At 39.9% G+C, this 18,141-nt stretch overlaps 1 protein-coding gene across 1 annotated transcript in view; it reads left to right on the top strand.

Annotated features, from left to right (window-relative positions):
* Positions 1-10,333, top strand: part of SUCLG2 (succinate-CoA ligase, GDP-forming, beta subunit) — a 138,129-nt gene extending 127,796 nt beyond the window's left edge. Inside the window, exon 10 of the mRNA XM_008570585.1 lies at positions 9,543-10,333. Coding sequence (XP_008568807.1) covers positions 9,543-9,658 — 116 coding nt within the window. The 3' untranslated portion in view covers positions 9,659-10,333. The remainder of the gene's footprint in view (positions 1-9,542) is intronic.
* The last annotated feature ends 7,808 nt before the right edge of the window (positions 10,334-18,141 follow it).

Here is an 18,141-nt window from a genome sequence, read left to right as displayed (position 1 = left end):
CATATTTGATGATTCATCAACGAGAGAGGGAGGGAGTGAGAGAGCACATTGCTATCAGGGAGGAGTCAAACAGGTAGCTTCAGACTGTACTATTTGGCAGGTGATAAGTGTGTCCTGCTAAGATTCTTCTGGAGAATGCCACCTTGAAGCTGTCCATAGGCAGTGCTACCTAAGCGGAAAGACTCCATGAAAATGTTCTAGAACAGAGAAGACAAACAGCTTTCATCTCATGCCTTCTTCTGTTTATTGGCAGCAGCCGCCTGAAGGGCTGTGCCAGGAAAGATTTTGAGGCTGTATCCTGGCTTAGTGCAAAAGAGTTCTACAATCAGTGTTGCCCACCACAAATGTGGGAAAGGAGAGTGGGGGCATTTGAGCCAAATATTTGCCATTATTGATTCCAAGAGATCATAGGTGGAGTTTTCTCCCTAGAAATACAGCTGCTTGCCATGTCAGGAGTAGGAAGTGGGGCTGCAGGCTGAGGCCAGTTCTCTTCTTCTACTGGCCCTTCAGCTACAGGGCCAGAAACTTGGATTATATAGAGCAATGGTCTGCAAACTTTTACTGCAGAGAGCAAGATTTTAGGCTTTGTGGGGTATATGTTCCCTGTCATAATTACTCACCTCTGCCATTGTAGTGCTGAAGCAGCCACAGACAGTACGTAAAGGAATGGGCATGACTGCACCACAGTGAATCTTACTTTACAAAAACAGGTGTGGAATAGATTTGCAGATCCCTGGTGTGGACCTAGAATTCTGGAAACTGCCCATGTTATCTGTGTCTAAATCTCCCTCTGTCCTCAACTCTGACATGTCTTAGGAGAGTCAAGTAATAATGTGGCAGACAGTATTAAGCTCTCAGAATCTCTTCTTCTCGAGGAAGATATTAGCAGTGAGGTCAGCAAACCCAGTCATGTCCCCCACATAAACATAGAGTCACACAGTGATGCTGCTGCTTGGGCAGCAGTAGAGTCCCTCAGTCCAGCATTTCAGTCTCACACCATCAAAATTACCTTTGAAAATTCCCCTGGAAATGAGAGTATTCGTGGATTGAAAGCCAGGAGGAAGATTCAAGGGAGGCATGAAAGTTATATCCCCTGGAAATGAGAGTATTCGTGGATTGAAAGCCAGGAGGAAGATTCAAGGGAGGCATGAAAGGAAAGTCCACCTGCAGATATTTAGGCATGTAAAACATTCCTTCTTTAAAAGAGCTGTTCTATCTCTACCATGACATGCAGAGAGGGGGTGAGTACAGAATTATAAACTATACTTGCTTGCTAGAGGGTTCATTCTGTTCTAGTTTAATATTAAGTTTCCCTTAACTTTGATTTATGTTAGTATATATGTTGCTTTTTTTTTCCTTTTTGTCTTTTTTACTGACCGGCAACGGGATCGCAACCCTCGGTGTTGCGCCCGCACCACGCTCAGCCAGTGAGCGGGAACCGGTCTCCACATGGGATCCGAACCCTCGGCGAGAGCGCCGCCACGCTCCCAAGCGGCGCACTCTCCAGTGCACCACCGGTCCGGCCCATATATGTTGCTTTTTTAAGGGTTAACATAGTTGAAAATGCATAAGCAACCAGCATAAGCCCTCAGTGAATATACGGTAGACTTGATCACAAACCTGGCTTGCATGATCCTAAGCATATACACATCATTCTTTGAAAACACTGTAGAGAAAAACCTGGCCATCCGCTTCCTGCCACTGAAGCTGGTGACTCGTGCTGTGATCATACAAATAACTATCATATTCACACCTGGGTGTCGGTTTCTTCTTACCATGGGAGAAGAAATCAAGGAGGAAATTAGGTGTGGATATGATACACCCTCACAGGATATCTCATGTCATCTTTAATTTTTATAAAATGTGAGGGATACAAGGCATTTAGAAAAGATGTGCATCCAAGGAGAAACCTAAAGTCTGGAAACTGCAGTATCTTTCCCAGGTTGTTCAGCTACCCGGGAACAGAACCGGCTTTAAAATCTCACCTTCCTCGGCTGTAAAATGGAAATAAAAATATGGCAACTTCGTAGGGTTGTTGTAAGGAGCAGATGAGTTTTTAAATAGCTGAGATCAGTCCCTGGTTCAGTAAATGTTAGCTACCCCATTATCATGTGAACTTTTGTCAGTAACTCGACCAAGGCCACATAGCTGGACACCCTTGGCTGCCAAGGAGTGTACTAGAGTTTTGATGCAACTCATCTCAAACAGGTGAGGCTGCGGATGCAGCAGGATTTTTGCCTCTGATTCTCAACGGATTATTCCATTTCTAACAGTGTGATAACAAGACAAAAGTGATAAGTTATCTAAATTTATATGTCACCGAGAAAATGACCTCCTCCATCTGACTGTCACTTGAAAGGAGAATAACCAAGGAGAAGCAAGGGCTAAGGGACTGTGAACATTTTTAGGGGGAATCAGCTGCTTTATAGAATTTGGCTTATTTCTACTGACCTACCCTTTACTAGAAAAAATAAGAGACTTAATTATTTATTTATTTATTTTTTTCCTTTTTGTCTTTTTTTTTTACTGACCGGCAATGGATCGCAACCCTCAGTGTTGCACCCGGACCGGGACCGGCAACGGGATCGCAACCCTCGGTGCTGCTCCCGCACCCCCAGCCAGTGAGCGGCTGGTCTATATGTGGGATCCGAACCCTCGGCGGGAGCACCTCCGCACTCTCAAGCAGCGCACTGTAGCAGTGCGCCACTGGGCCGGCCCCGAGACTTAATTATTTAGAGCAAGGGTTGAAATATTTTAGGCTTTCTCTACCATAGTGTCTGTGTCACAGCCACTCAGCTCTGCCATCGCGGAGCACAAGCAGCCGTCAGCGATCTGCAAGTGCATCAGTTTGGCTGTGTTCCACGAAAGCTTTATTTATGGATGCTGTAATTTGAATTTCATGTAATTTTCATGTATCACAAAATATTCTTCTGATTTTTCCCCCAACTATTTAAAAATGCAAAAACTATTCTTAGCATGCAGGTGGGGTGGCACAAAAAGAGGCAGTAGGCTGGATTTGGCCCCAAAGCTATAGTTTACCAACTTTGACTTAGAACACTAGACCAAGACTCAGACCAGTCGTAGTTGACTGGTTGTTCGACCCGAACAAATTATCTAACATCTCTGGGCCTCAGTTCCCTCCATGAAAACAAGAAATTTATCCTAAAGGATCCCTAGGATTGCTTCTAGCACTTAAAGGCCAGGTTGCATGGTTGTTATGTGGCTTTGCAGTCAGATAAATCTGCGTTCTAATCTTGGCCCATCCTCTGACTTGCTGGGGGATGCTGGGAAGCCTCCCAGTGCCTCAGTTGCCTCATCTGTAAAATGGAAATAAAAATGACATTAACTGTAGGGTTGCGGGGATGATAACGTTTTACGATGTCTATGAACCCCTTAACTCACGCATCCAACAAGCATTTATCATACCTAATATATACTCAGTAAGTGCTAATATTTTTTTCCAAAAAATCCCACTGAATTCTTATTAAAATGATAATTTTAAAAGGACAGTTACTACACACTTCCAGACTAGAAGTGGTTTTCTTCACAGCCTTGTGATAAAAGGTTGGCCTGGGTAGAGCAGGGGCTGCACCTTTTGAACAAAACCCTGTAATTTGTGTTCACTATCGTTTTCTCTCATATGTAATGAAAGCAAAGAACAGATTTTGATAAATTAACGTTGCACCTCTGCTTACAGCTCTCTTTCTCCACCCAGTGGCAGGAAGTCACTGGTAAAGCCTGCCAAAGAGGTGGAGAATTTTTCAGATTTTAATAATTATTAGTTTTTCATAATATTCTATAGCAATAAAGTGGATCTCACTTTAAACACATTCCCCTTTAATTCTCTCTGTGTTGCCATTTTTAAGGCCTGCAGTGAGCAGATAACCATTTAGCTGAGTGGCTCTCAACAAGCAGATATTAACAAGTGTCTGAAGTTTGACCAGCATGAGTTGATCAGTTATCTGTACAGGTAGTTATTAAAAGTGTTGTCCTGCAGCCTCATTAAAAAGCAATGTAGCATTTAGTAAATATTAGAACATGTCAGCAGCACCATTTAAATGTGGGAAAGAGATTAATTCCCTTTGTAATTATGTATGGTGGCATAAACACTCTCTTTGGAATGCTTAATTCTGCGCTGAAGTTTAAAGCAGCTATGACAGCTTCTATTTAGAAATAAAGGCAGGGAAGGGGATGGGGAATAGATGTCAGCCACTTGGTGAACTCAAAAAGAAACTAAGCTCAAATACTCAATGTCATTAACCAGAGGAATCCACAAACTAGCAAGCATTTGCCCTGGGCTTCCTCTGTCCCCTTTTCTTTTCTGATGACCTGGTTTCAGTGGCTAAAAGAGATGATGACAAGGACAGGGAAGATGCAGGTGCAGACAGAAGGCCCTTGGGAAGCTCACTCTGTTTCTTCACTCTCTCTGACTCTCTGTGTATCCCTTTCTCTTTTCGTATCTCTGTCCCTCTCTGTGTTATTTCCCATGACTCTTTTTCTCTTTGAATGTGTTTCTGGTCTCCCCCTGCGACCCCACCTTCCTCCCTTCCCTTATCCCTCCTTTCCTACCCCCAACCCCATGTGACAGATTTTCATCTGGCCACGGTCCATTTATATATGACCCATTTCTCATAACAGTCCTGTGCTTCAGCTTTGGATTTGAATATGAGAAGACCCCACCTTCCTCCCTTCCCTTATCCCTCCTTTCCTACCCCCACCCCCATGTGACAGATTTTCATCTGGCCACGGTCCCTTTATATATGACCCATTTCTCATAACAGTCCTGTGCTTCAGCTTTGGATTTGAATATGAGAATCCCTTCAAAAACTGCATGGTTCTGAGCCTGTCCAGTATATGCATAATAATTAAGGCTGTAATTAAAGTGAAATGCAAGTATAATTAAAATTCACTTTAGTGGATCCTGGAATTATGAAGCAATTAGGCATTTTGACATGGCACTGAAGGAGCAGCGGAAGGAGAGAAGGGCCGTGTTTTTCTGGGGAGCTGCCCCCTCCCCTTCTTCTCCTGCCCTGCCACCTGGTGTGAACCCAGGAGCAAGGCCTGGGCTGCAGAGAGCTGCTGGCCAGAGGCGTGGCAGCCGCTTGGAGTCCTCACCCAAGGGTGGCAGGCACAGGGCCCTTCTTAGAGAAGGCGAACACTGCCAAGCCCCCGGAGAACCTGGAGAGGGCACAGAGACAATCACTCCTTATTTTGCCCCAGGCAGGTTGGGGTTTATGTTCGAACCCAATGAAAAAGGGTTATTTGGGGGTGTTGGACCAGCAAGGTGATCAGAAAAGGACCCCTTTCTGCCTCTCCTCCTTAAACACAGTTTGTGTATGTAGATCCATCCAGAGTTACTTGGTCTGTCAGCAGGTAGCTACCATGTGACAGATGCTGGGAGATACCCCAGCGAGCGAGCCTGACAAAGCGAAAGGTGAATTTAGCAGGGACATTGGAAACATCACTAAGCCATCCTGATGGGACGTGGTCTGTGTTATGGTTTTGAAATTACGAGGTACTCTGGAAGCTCATTTTACAGGTCCCTGCTTTAGGTGGGACATTGGGAGGTAATGACGAGGAAGGCATCCCTAGAGAAATGCTGTTTAAGCAGATGCCTCATGAACGTGTGGGCACAGAGCCTGGGTGGAGAGCCCGGCAAGGGCCAGGGCCCAGCACATCTGGATGTTCATGCACTTCCACATCAGTCATTTTTATTTTTCGTTGGGAATACCTGGTGGTAGGTTGGGTGCTGAAGAGGATATTAATTAAAAAACTAAATTATTTAGACTACTCGGTTGTAAGGAACAGCAACCCATTTAAGATATCTCAGAAAAATAAAAAGCCAAGAGCTTATTCCTTTCCATCCATACCCAGATGGAAGGGAGCTCAGGTAAAACACAAGTTCTCAGAATGGGTGGGAGCTATGGTAAAGCTGGCTTGGGAAGAATGGGCTCCAAGATGGGGCTCCAAGATGGGGCTCGGCCTCAGGAGCACCATTCCCACACCTGCCTGATGGTCTTGGGAGCTGTGTGCTGAGATTGGAGGGTTCTCCAAAGAGAAAGGGCAGAAGGCAAAGAACCTTTCATATCTTAACATAGATTTCTTCCCTGGCAGATTGGGAGGTCGTAGGGGAGAGAAATCTCATCCATGTCTCTGTTGAGGGAGATAGAAATGTACACATTTAACTTTCATTCACTTTCTGGTCCAAAGACCAGTTCACTTCTGTGTCAGTCAGGGCTTTTGCTTCACACTCTGTCATTACTCCATGAAAGCCTTGCCTACAAGTTAATGTCTATAAATTCCTTAGCCTGGTATCTAGCACCTGCCACAGTCTGATCCCCTGTCCTCTGGGACCTTGGCTAAAATCCTACCAAATGAATCAGAATGTGCACTGAGATTTTTTTAATGAAACAATAAATCTTTGCATCTGTGTTACTTATCTACTAGTGTGTAACAAATTACCCCAAAATCTAGCAGCTTAACAAAAGGAGCATGTATTATCTCACAGTTTCTGCGGTCAGGAATCTAGGTGTGCTTAGCTGGGTTCTCTGGCTCAAAGTCTCTCACAAGGGTTGCAGTCAGGGTATCAGCCAGGGCTCCAGACATCTCAAGGCTTGACTGGGGAAGCATTTGCCTCCAAGCTCCCGTGGTTTTTGGCAGGTTGCTGTTCCTCATGGGCTATTGGCCAGAGGCTGCTCTCTGTTCCAAGGAGTCTTCTCATGGGGCAGCTCACAACATGGCAGTTGGCTTCATCAAAGTGAACAGAGTGTCAAAGGGAGAAAGACAGAAGCCACAGGCATTTGTAACCTGGTCTCAGAAGTGGCATTCCATCACTTTTGCCATATTCTTATTCACTAGAAGCAAGGGACTGGGTCCAGCCACACTTGAGGGGAGAGGATTATACAAGGGTATGAACATCAGGACTCAGGATTAATTGACTGAGAGCCATTTTAGAAGCTGCCTACCCCAACATTTACAATCTAGTCATGTGTCACTTAACAACGGGGACATATTCTGAGAAATGTGTCATTAGGCAATTTCGTCATTGTGCAAACATCATAGAGTCTACTTACACAAACCTAGGTGGTATAGCCTACTACACACCTAGGCATACGGTATTGCCACCTTCACATATGCAGTCCGTCCTTGACCAAAACATCATTATGTAGCACATGACTGTAATGTGTTAGTCAAAGTACTGCCAGCTCCTGTAACAGAAATGCTGAAATGTTAGAGGCTTAACATAACAGAAGATTCTTTCCCATTCACATAAAGTCAGAGAGTGTGGGTCGGTGGGGTGCTGTGCTCCACAGTTATTCTAGTATACAGGCTAAAGGAGCTATTACCATCTTCAAGAAGGTGCCCCCGGGGTTGCCCTGGCTGAGAACATTCCAGAAAGCAGACAGGGAAAACAGAGTATGGAGGGTTACATTGGAGATTTTTATGGGCATGCATTTCATATCCACTCACATTCCATTGGCCAGAGCACAGTCACATGACCCCACCTACATGCAACGGGGCCTGGGAAATGTAGTTCCTGGCTGGGCAGCTACTTCCCAGCAACAGCACTGCACTGCAGAAGAGGAGCAGGAATCTCTGGTGGACAGTCAGGCTTGCCACAGATCCTGTGCCATTTACAAAATGCTTTCATGTGTATTATTTCATTTGCTTCTTATTGTCACCTATGCTATTAGCTACACTGTCCTCATTTTACAAATAGGGAAGCAGACTAGCATATCTTTAGAACATTCAGAGTTGTGTAATTACAGAGAACAGACTTCAAGTCCCATCTCTGCCACTCACCTCTGTGACCAAGGAAAAGTTATTTAGCCTCTCTGTGCCTTACTTGCCATATCTATAAAATAGGAAGGTAGTGCTATGTGTAGAGATAAAGAAATTAAGCCTCAAAGTAGTTAAATGGTTTCCCCAAATCTACATAACAAGTACATGGCAGAGACAGGATGAGAGGGTTAAGGGGTTTAGGTAGCAACTTCCCTACCTTTCGGGTTATCACTTTCCAGGGAGGCCTTTCATCAGATTCTGTGTAAGGCAGCAGTGAGTACACCTGAGCCAAAGACACAGTGCCAGGTGTCCCCTTCACCACGGCTTTGGTGGATCCAGGGTCCCAAGAGAATCAATGCTGCATCACCTTCTCAATCCAACTGTTCCTGTTTAACCCAGCCTTTGCCTTTTTGTGTTAAACCTGCTAACCGAGCACCTCTTTGTATTTGCACTTGTGGTAAGGCAGGTTCTCCAAGGCCTATATTTCAAAGTCTTTGTTTATGAATAGTCTCTATCTTGCTAACTAGCTAAAAGCACAGGGAATAATATAAGGTGAGATGTTTCATTAGATGCTTAAATTTTATCTCATTTCTCCTAGCCGGTTGTTCATTCTGGAAAATGGGAAAACAGTTCCCACGTTAAGTAGGCAATCCCTGCAACACACCTTTGAATGAGGCGGCTTGGTCTGTAAATGCCACAAATCCACCAGGAATGGCCAAAAGATGTCATCAGAGGCTGCGTTGTCCTTCTTCAGGGCCTCCTCTTTTCGTTATATAGAGTGAGGAGGAAGCAGAAATGACATACTGAACACTGCCAGAGCCTCCAGAGCAGTGGATTCACGGGCACAGGCGGACAGATTCTCAGAATTTCAGATCTCAGGTCAGGTCATGACTCAGGCCCCTGCCTTCCAAGAGGTCTTTAAAACAGGTAGCTTCTGGTATGGGCCAAAACTACCTTAAATCCACTTGACTGGGGATTATCAGCATCTATCAGTAAAAAATGTCCATTTCTCTCTTTCAAGTCCTTGATTTCATCTTCTTTTCCAGCTGGACTGCAACTTAAGATAGATCTTATCACATAATCTTGTCTGTTAATGACATTGTTTAGAACCTGTATTTAATTCATTTCTCGATGAAAAACTATCGGTAGATTAGTCCCGTGCATCCTCACGTGCTACTGCAGTGTCCATACCATCCAGCACCCTGATTTGCCATTGCCCTGCTCATTTTTTGCAGAAGGCTTTTTCTTTTGATTCCACACTCAGACTCTTCAACCAAGGAACAAAATCCAGTTCAGAAGATTTTCTTCATTCGAACTAGTTGAGCCCCAGTGGTTGTTAATATCTCTTTGATCGCAATCCTAAAGGAGGCTCATTTTCATTTTTTTAAGTGCCAGAGAAAATATAAGCAGTGTCTTTATAATGCCAGATAACTGAAGTGAAAAAAAGAAAAGTAAATAAATTTGTCATCTGGGTATATCTATATAAGGCAGATCTGGATCATCAAAAGCTAAAACTGTGTTGTAATTAAATTGTGTTAGTGTCAGGTGAGACCTGGGCATCCATGGTTTCAGGTTGCGTGAAACTTCACAGGGCTCCACCTCCAGTTTCATTCAATGACTGTCCATCATTCCTTCTTCTAGGAACCAATGCCCAGGAGGCTCAGAATATACTCAATAACAGCGGACTCCCCATTATGTGAAACTTCACAGGGCTCCACCTCCAGTTTCATTCAATGACTGTCCATCATTCCCTCTTCTAGGAACCAATGCCCAGGAGGCTCAGAATATACTCAATAACAGCGGACTCCCCATTACTTCAGCCATCGACCTGGAGGATGCAGCCAGGAAGGCTGTGGCCAGCGTGGCAAAGAAGTGATGTCTTGGTCAGGATCCCTGGGGAAGGAAGGCCATTTTTCCATAATAAGGGATGGTTTTCTCATCACTGTGAAGAAATGGTTATCACCTTTGGAAAAAAGGAGGGGAGAGCATGAACAAAAATCAATGTGCGAAAATCCTAAATCTGTATTTTCTTGAATAAGATATCTAGACAGCCTAAATCTGATTTTATTTATAGTCTTTGTAAAAATAATGTCCTGTTTTCTCATACTTTTCTATCATAAGCCTGCTCAGCAGGCATTGTTTTGCCAACTTTTGGGAGCAGTCTGTGTGGCTAAGTGATGTGCGTATATACAGAATATGAAATCAGGCCCTGGTTTATTTACAGGTTGGTGGACATCTAATCCTATATAGTAAAAAAAATTTTGGGCCTTTTGAAACTCAAACAAGATTACATTTAACATATTAACTATCAAAAAGGCGCACTTAAGACCTTCAAGCAAATAGCTACTACACACTGCAGCGGTTTTTATATGTTTCTAATTTCAACATGTTTGGAAAATTCACAAATATTCTACTGTGTATTTAACAGTGGAAGGTCTGCATTAATATACCATATGTGTATTTTACTGTTTGCCTTAATATCGAATATACTGTTTACCTCACACTAAAAATAAAACCAGAAGCCTTATTTGTAATTTTGAAATAGAAACTTCCATTTTGATAAAAACTGAAGAATGCTGATTCTTATGGAAATCTCAGTAATTACATCACTTTGAGATGACACAACACTAGAGATCAAATTGTGTGGAGCATCAGTATCTTCTCTCCCCGCCTTTATTTTCCCCCTCCCCCAGAATCTACCAGCTTGTTGTAGATGTTAGGAAAACATAATGAGGAGAATGTGGCTTTTTTCCATAATATCCATTTTTGTGGTGGGAGAGAATTTGAATTAGATTTTTGTTGAAATTTTGGTAAATTTTTATCTGTATACAAATTTAAATAAAATTCTATGTTTTATAAGTTCTAAAATCTGTGTATATTTCTCATTTTAGTCAATTTAATGCTCAAACAATTTTTCTTTTACTATGACACTAGCCTACATGTCTTAGGCATATCTCTAAAGTTATAAATTTTGGGTTGTCTCAGAATTATTCTAGTTTCACTTGACTTTATCAGGTAACCATTCCTATGTTAGGAGGTTAGTTGATGAAAGAATAAAATGTATATACAAACCAGAAGCCCAGGTACGTGTCTCAAGTGTCTGACAGGTTCAAGTGTGATGTCAGTCTGCCTAATGCTAAAGGAAATATACCAGTGTAAACTCCTCCCATTTAATGAGGTTCAGTGGCCACCATGAATGATTTTCCTTTCAATCTACAAAGGTGTGAGAATTTGAATTAGATTTTTGTTGAAATTTTGGTAAATTTTTATCTGTATACAAATTTAAATAAAATCCTATGTTTTATAAGTTCTAAAATCTGTGTATATTTCTCATTTTAGTCAATTTAATGCTCAAAACAATTTTTCTTTTACTATGACACTAGCCTACATGTCTTAGGCATATCTCTAAAGTTATAAATTTTAGGTTGTCTCAGAATTATTCTAGTTTCACTTGACTTTATCAGGTAACCATTCCTATGTTAGGAGGTTAGTTGATGAAAGAATAAAATGTATATACAAACCAGAAGCCCAGGTACGTGTCTCAAGTGTCTGACAGGTTCAAGTGTGATGTCAGTCTGCCTAATGCTAAAGGAAATATACCAGTGTAAACTCCTCCCATTTAATGAGGTTCAGTGGCCACCATGAATGATTTTCCTTTCAATCTACAAAGGTGTAGGAGACCAAACTATTTTGTTTGTTTTTTACCAGCTTACATTTTTCTTATAAATTTCACATATGGACAAAAGTAGTAAAGTCATTATTGTATAGATCGCTGTTTGCCATGGAGAAATAAACCATGTGATAGATCAATCTTATCTCCTTTCTTAGTGGCTATGCAATGAATGAAAAATATTAACAATGACTTTTTAAGTGTGTTTTGATAATTTAATAACTAGTTAGTATGATAAATAACATTTTATCAATTAGTATATTTGAAGTTTTTGCTCTTTGCAAAGGCCTGTATCGAATTACTTGTAAGTATTGATGTTTCTAAGCAACCTGTTGTGGAGGAGGGGAATAAAAGGATTAAAGAGTTCATGTAATTATTTTGTAAAAGGGTTAATAACAAGCAAATAGCCTTTTATTTTTAAGTAAGCTCAAAGCCGGAAGAACCTGGTCTTTTTGCATCTTGGCCCATCTTGTCTCTGCTGGTTTTATTCTCAAGCAGATCACTTCCACAAGGCGGCAAGATAGGTTCTAGCCGTTTTAGGTACACATTCTCAAATTTAGTATCCCCAGAAGAGAAGGAGAGAGAAAGAGAAGAGGAAAGAGAATAAACGAACGAAAGAGAGAGAAGATGGGAGGAAGGAGAGGAGAAAGGAAGCTGCTTTCTCTTGGTAATTCTAAGACACATCCCAGAATTGAATTGAGAAGAACTGAGTCTTGATGACTCTGATGGCCAATTTTGGGTTAGTAACCTACCCCTGAAACAGTCCTGGATAGGAGTTTGCAGGGCTCCAATGAGTCCAGCTGGAGTTAAAACATACCCCCTCATTGGTCTGAGGGTGAGGCCAGCCTCACCACTGAGAGTAAGAGGAATGAGTAGCTTAAAAAAAAATTTGAGCCCTAAAGAAACTATATTCTGGGAAGGAAAAATAAGAGTTGTCAACCATGCTCATCAACTGTAAAGAGATAGGGTCGAACAAAATTATTTCTAAGGATGCTTCTGACTTTAAAATTTCATGATTCTATTCTATTAACTTATTCGTTCTTTGGGGTCTATTTTCCCTCATACATACAAGATACCAGTTTTTTTGTTCAGATGCTACTTGAGTCATCTAAATATTTGACCTTAATTTGTCTTGAACAGTAATGTCTACATAAGAATAATGTCACTGAGGCACTTAGTTGAGTTTTGGTTTTCTGTTTAAGTTGTAGTTCAATTCATGAATTAGTAAAATAGCCAAGAAACTTTTTAAATTACCTGACTAGATCTGTGAGTTACTTTTAATTAGTTCTTTTACAATTTATATCTACGTTTGTCCTTCTCAATTTGCTGTTTGAGCAAATGGTGTGTTTTACATATCCTTCTAGAGCTAGACTAAGGCCAAGGGCCTATTTTAGTAAATTAAGTTTTACTGGAACACAGCCACACCAATTTATGTACATATTTTCTGTGACTACTTTCATGCTAAAACAGAGTTGAATAGTTGTGATAGAAATCTTATGGCCTAAAATATTTACACCTTGCCCCTTTACAGAAAAGGTTTGCTGTATATAAATAAAATACAACATTGCCACCAAAGTGACAGCAACAGATTATTGTTTTCAAACCTGGGGAAGGCAGATTTAGGCATTAAAAGAAACAGAAATGAAAAAGTAGGAAATATGATCTTTGATCTTTTCATTTGAAATCCTATGAGAATTTAATTACTCTATAAAAGGATACTTGCCAATGAAAACCTATCCAGTTATGTTAATTTGTGTCTTCCTATTACCACAAGAACAGTCTGAAGATACTTTGTTGTGCTCTTGAACATATGCTGTTCTTAACTACTTACAGGTGTGTTGGAATAATATCAAATCATGGCTATGAGTATTAAACAAAGGGCTGTATCTATCAAGTCATCCTCAAAGTGATCCTTATATGCTGTTCTTAACTACTTACAGGTGTGTTGGAATAATATCAGATCATGGCTATGAGTATTAAACAAAGGGCTGTATCTATCAAGTCATCCTCAAAGTGATCCTTGCCAGTGACTGTGTTGTGCATTGTTTAGTCTTGGGGTCTTGGGAGGATAATCAGGAAGCAAGGAAAAAAGTGACTTCAGTGTACCTGATCTCTACAATGATTACTGCAAAGGCATTATTCCATTTTGCCAATGAGGAAATTATGACATAGTAAGATAAAGTTGCTCCCTTGAACTTACATAGTGGCAAAAATTTAGTCTTCTGGACTTCTGGTTCTTGCATAGTTCTATTACTAATTTTTTTGTCCAACAGAACTTTCTGTGATGATGGCAATGGTTATTTCAGTAATGGTAAATATGTAGTCATTAACCATATGTGGCTATTGAGCACTGGGAACTGTATTTTAAAGTCTATTTAATTTCAATTAATTAATAGCCACATGTTTTTGGTGGCTACCATATTGAACAGTGCAGCTCTGTAGTCTAAACTTAATGGGAATTTGGACACATTACTTTCACATCAGAGGAGTTCACATTGATTAAGTGTTTACTGTGTACCAGGAACTTTACCTATGTTACCTTAATCAGTCCTCTTAGCGACTCTGTGAATCTAAAATTCCTATTTTACAGATAGTAACATTGTAACTCAGGGAAGTTAAGTAACGTGACCAAAGCACACTAGTAGTATGTGGCTGGTCAAGATTGAGACTCTGGTCCTCTGAGTCCAAAGCCACTACTCCTTGTTTTATACCAGCGAGGACCCACATTTACTGTGGTTGTGCCACTTATGGTCAAAATAATTTGAAAGAATGTGTAGACAAGTATATTTAACAAGCTGGGCTCTTGAAAATATTGCCTGTTTAGTGTATCCCATACTTTGGGAAGCAAGATTTAAAAGCAGAAAAATCACCATATGCAAACTGGGCAGGTTGTGTGGACTGCAATGTGTATGGCACCTCCTGGACTTACACAGTGCATCGGACAAGGGCTGTTTTCTAAGGACCTAATTCCAAGTGACTTCTCATGAAGTTTAGGTCCAGCAGTCTTATGTCATATTTTCACATTCTAAGTAGGCCAGGAGCAATTCCAAGGAACCTTATGCCAAACTTGACAAATGCAAAATTAATGCAGTTTTATATGCCAGCTATGGGAAAATAGTCTTTTTTTTTTTTTTTTTTCTTGTTCCTCCCTTGTGTTTGCCAAGGCAGCAGCATGGAGGCATGTTTATTTAACTGGGGGCTCTTCTAACTCCTTTCCTAGTTAGGGCAGAAAGAAATGAAAGTCATGATGTAGCAGTCATGTAGACATCTGTTCTCAGAGATCAGACAATGACTGGAAGAGACTAGAAGGTTTGAAGGTTCTTATTTGGAGTTTTTATTTCAGTTATCTTTTAATAATGAATATTCATGTGCTTTAAATCCTCACCATTATTTGCCTTGAGCAAAAAAAAAAAAAAAAAAGTTTTGAAAGACCTGTATTAAAAGTACAAGCAATGACACAATCTGGAAAAAACAAAAAAACCCAAAAGTGATAAACAAAAACTAGAAAAACTGGACTTTATTAAAATCAAACACTTTTCTGCAGTAAATTTTTTCCAAAAATATGGAACAGCCTAAATGTTCATCAACTTATGAATGGATAAACAAAATGTACTATATTCATATAATGAAATATTATCCATCCATAAAAAGGAAAAAAGTGGTGATAGATGCGACAATGTGAATGAACTTTGAAGTGTTATTGCTCGATGAAAGAATCCAGTCACAAAAGGCCACATATTGCATGATTCCATTATATGAAATATCCAGAATAAGCAAATCTGTAGAGACATAATGTAAACTATGACAGGAGGGGAGTGGAGAATGGGAAGTGACTGCCAAGGGACATGGGGTTTCTTTTTGGTGTAATTAAAATGTTTGGAAATTAGATACTGGTAATAGTTGCACAAGTCTGTGAATATAATAAAAGCCACTGAATTGTATACTTTAGAAGGGTGAATTTTATGATATGTGAATTATGTCTCGATAAAGCTATTTTTAAAAAAATAAATAGTCTTGTATTAGGAATCACATATGTTAGTAGAAGCATAGGTTGGATTTTATTTCCAGCTCTTCATTTATATGATTTCGTGGATACAAGTAGGTAATTTTATCAATTGATGCTAATTTTTTGTGTTTATGGAAAGAATAGTAGCTCTGCTCCCTGGATACAAATGAAAAATCTATTAATATTGGAAAAGTGTTTTGGGTCTCTATTTTAAAAGTCATTGTTTCTCAACTACAACACTATATCTTGTTCCTTGTTAAATGATCCTGAGTTTTTTATAGTTTTTTTTAAAATGAAAAATCTATTAATATTGGAAAAGTGTTTTGGGCCTCTATTTTAAAAGTCATTGTTTCCCAACTACAACACTATATCTTGTTCCTTGTTAAATGATCCTGAGTTTTTTATAGTTTTTTTTAAAGATTGTTAAAGTTTTTTTTAAAGTTTTTAAATGATCCTGAGTTTTTTATAGTTTTTTTTAAAGATTGCTTTCTTTCAAGGGACATTTTAAACATTTAGTTAACTGAGAACCCTTTACATTTCTGTTAATTGTTTAAAACATTACACAATTTATGTGGACACACTGACATCTTAAAGCTTTCAGAATATTGCATGTGAATTTTTAAAAAAATTATAGAGTATTTGAATACACTGAAATTTATTAAACTGTGTTTTCTCATAGTTTTATTTTCTGTAAAAGTACAGTTGTATTGACAATAAGAATACTAATAAGCAAGGTTGACAAGAATATAAGGAAATAGATGTACCTTATTAATTACGTGGTTTTTATGTGATCAGTACAACTTTTGTGGTGGTTAGTTTTTTACGACAGATTAACAACCTTGAAAATGTTTATAGTACCACTTCTTTGGAGTTTGGGAATGACTACTGAGTGGTGACAGGTGAAACAGGAAGACAATGCCTGGCTGGTCTGTCTGACTCAAGCAAAGTCTGTAAGCTCTGTACTGAAAGCAAGAATGAGCTGAAGTCAGAGGATACCTCTCCTTACAACCATCAAGGGCTAATAAGTGGTAACAGTGTACACCTTCAACTAGGGGAGGTGACTCTGGCCCAGAATACTTAGCAAAATCAGGGGAGAGAGCACAGAGCAGCTCTTCCAATTGACTGCAGACAGGCCCAGCTGACCAGTTTTCATCCACCCCATCCACACTTCCCCAACATTCCCACCATTGACACACAGACACAGGAAAGGAGTTGGAATATGCATCTCCCAGCCCACAGAGAGGAAGACAACAGATCTCAGATAAAGGGATCAGAGGGAATTTGCACACACTATATCAGAACAAAGAGAAGGTAGACAGAGCTGCCTCTGTTCATCATGAGTGAGAAAAAAAACAGCATGTTGTCTGTGCTACACAGTAAAAGAAGGGAGGTGGCACAAAGACAGAAAAATAAAAGCACCACACATAGCAGACTCCCATAATCCCTTTTGGAGAAACACAGAACTCAAAAAAAAAAAAATGTTTTAATTTTTTAAATCCCTAGAACAACTTCTTGGTATAACACCAAGAGAATGTTAATCCAGTTAATAAATTTAAAAAGTGATCAAAGACACAAAAACAGAAGGGAGAAAGGGAGCTAAAGAAGCCAATTGAGAATGAGAAAAACAATATATAAGAACTAATCAATAAATCACAAAGAACAATTATTCCTAAATATATTTCAATGCACATGAGAGCCCCCACCCCCAGTGAAAATTTTTTTGGCCAAAGTGTAAAACTCTACTTTAATTGCACTTACTAGTTAACCATAGTAAATGTGGATTATGGGTTTATTAAAATGAAGATGTGAAAAGAAAAAAAAATGGAAAACCTGACATACAAGGAGACCTCAAAAAGTTTGTGGAAAAATAGAATTAAAGAATAAAAATTAAAAAATAAACAATTTCTCAATGTAAACTCCACCAAGTTCAAGACACTTTTGTAAGTGATAACAGCCATTTAGTCTATCTCTAAATAACTGAAGTTCCCAGGAATTTAAACCTGTCAATGCATTCTTTTTTACATTATTAAAAAATGGGTGCACTTTAAAGATATTCTTAAGACTAAAAAATAAAAACAATCAGAAGGAGCCAAATCAGGACTGTAACATGGATGCCTAATGATTTACCATTGAAACTCTGACAAAAAAATGCCTTTGCTGGATGAGAGGAGTGAGCGGGAGCATTCCATGGTGGAGAAGGACTCTCTGGTGAAGCTCTCCCCAGTGTTTCCTGCTAAAGCTTTGGCTGACTTTCTCAAAACACTCTCAGAATAAGCAGATGCTCTTCTTCTTTGGCCCACTAGAAAGTCAACAAGCAAAATGTCTCGAGCACCCCAAAAAACTGTTCCCATGACCTTTGCTCTTGACTGGTCCACTTTTGCTCTGACTGGACCACTTCCACCTCTTGGGAGTGGTGGCTTTGATTGTGCTTTGTCTTCAGAATCATACTGGTAAAGCTGTGTTTCATTTCCTGTTACAATTTAAAAAAATAAAGCTTCAATATCTTGATCTCACTTGTTTAAAATTTCCATTGAAAGTTCTGCTTTTGTCTGCAGCTGAACAAATTGAGATGTCTATGGTATTGGCTATTGTGTCCACTGTTAATCGTTGGTCCTCTTCAATTAGGGCACAAACAAGATTAATTTTTTTCTTGCAAATTGATGTGAATGGTCCACCACTGTGG

The sequence above is a fragment of the Galeopterus variegatus genome, unplaced genomic scaffold (genome assembly GCF_000696425.1).
Source record: "Galeopterus variegatus unplaced genomic scaffold, G_variegatus-3.0.2 Scaffold616, whole genome shotgun sequence".
Lineage (NCBI taxonomy): Eukaryota > Metazoa > Chordata > Mammalia > Dermoptera > Cynocephalidae > Galeopterus > Galeopterus variegatus.
Note: the sequence above shows the minus strand (reverse complement) of the source record. Positions and strands in the feature narration are given on the sequence as shown.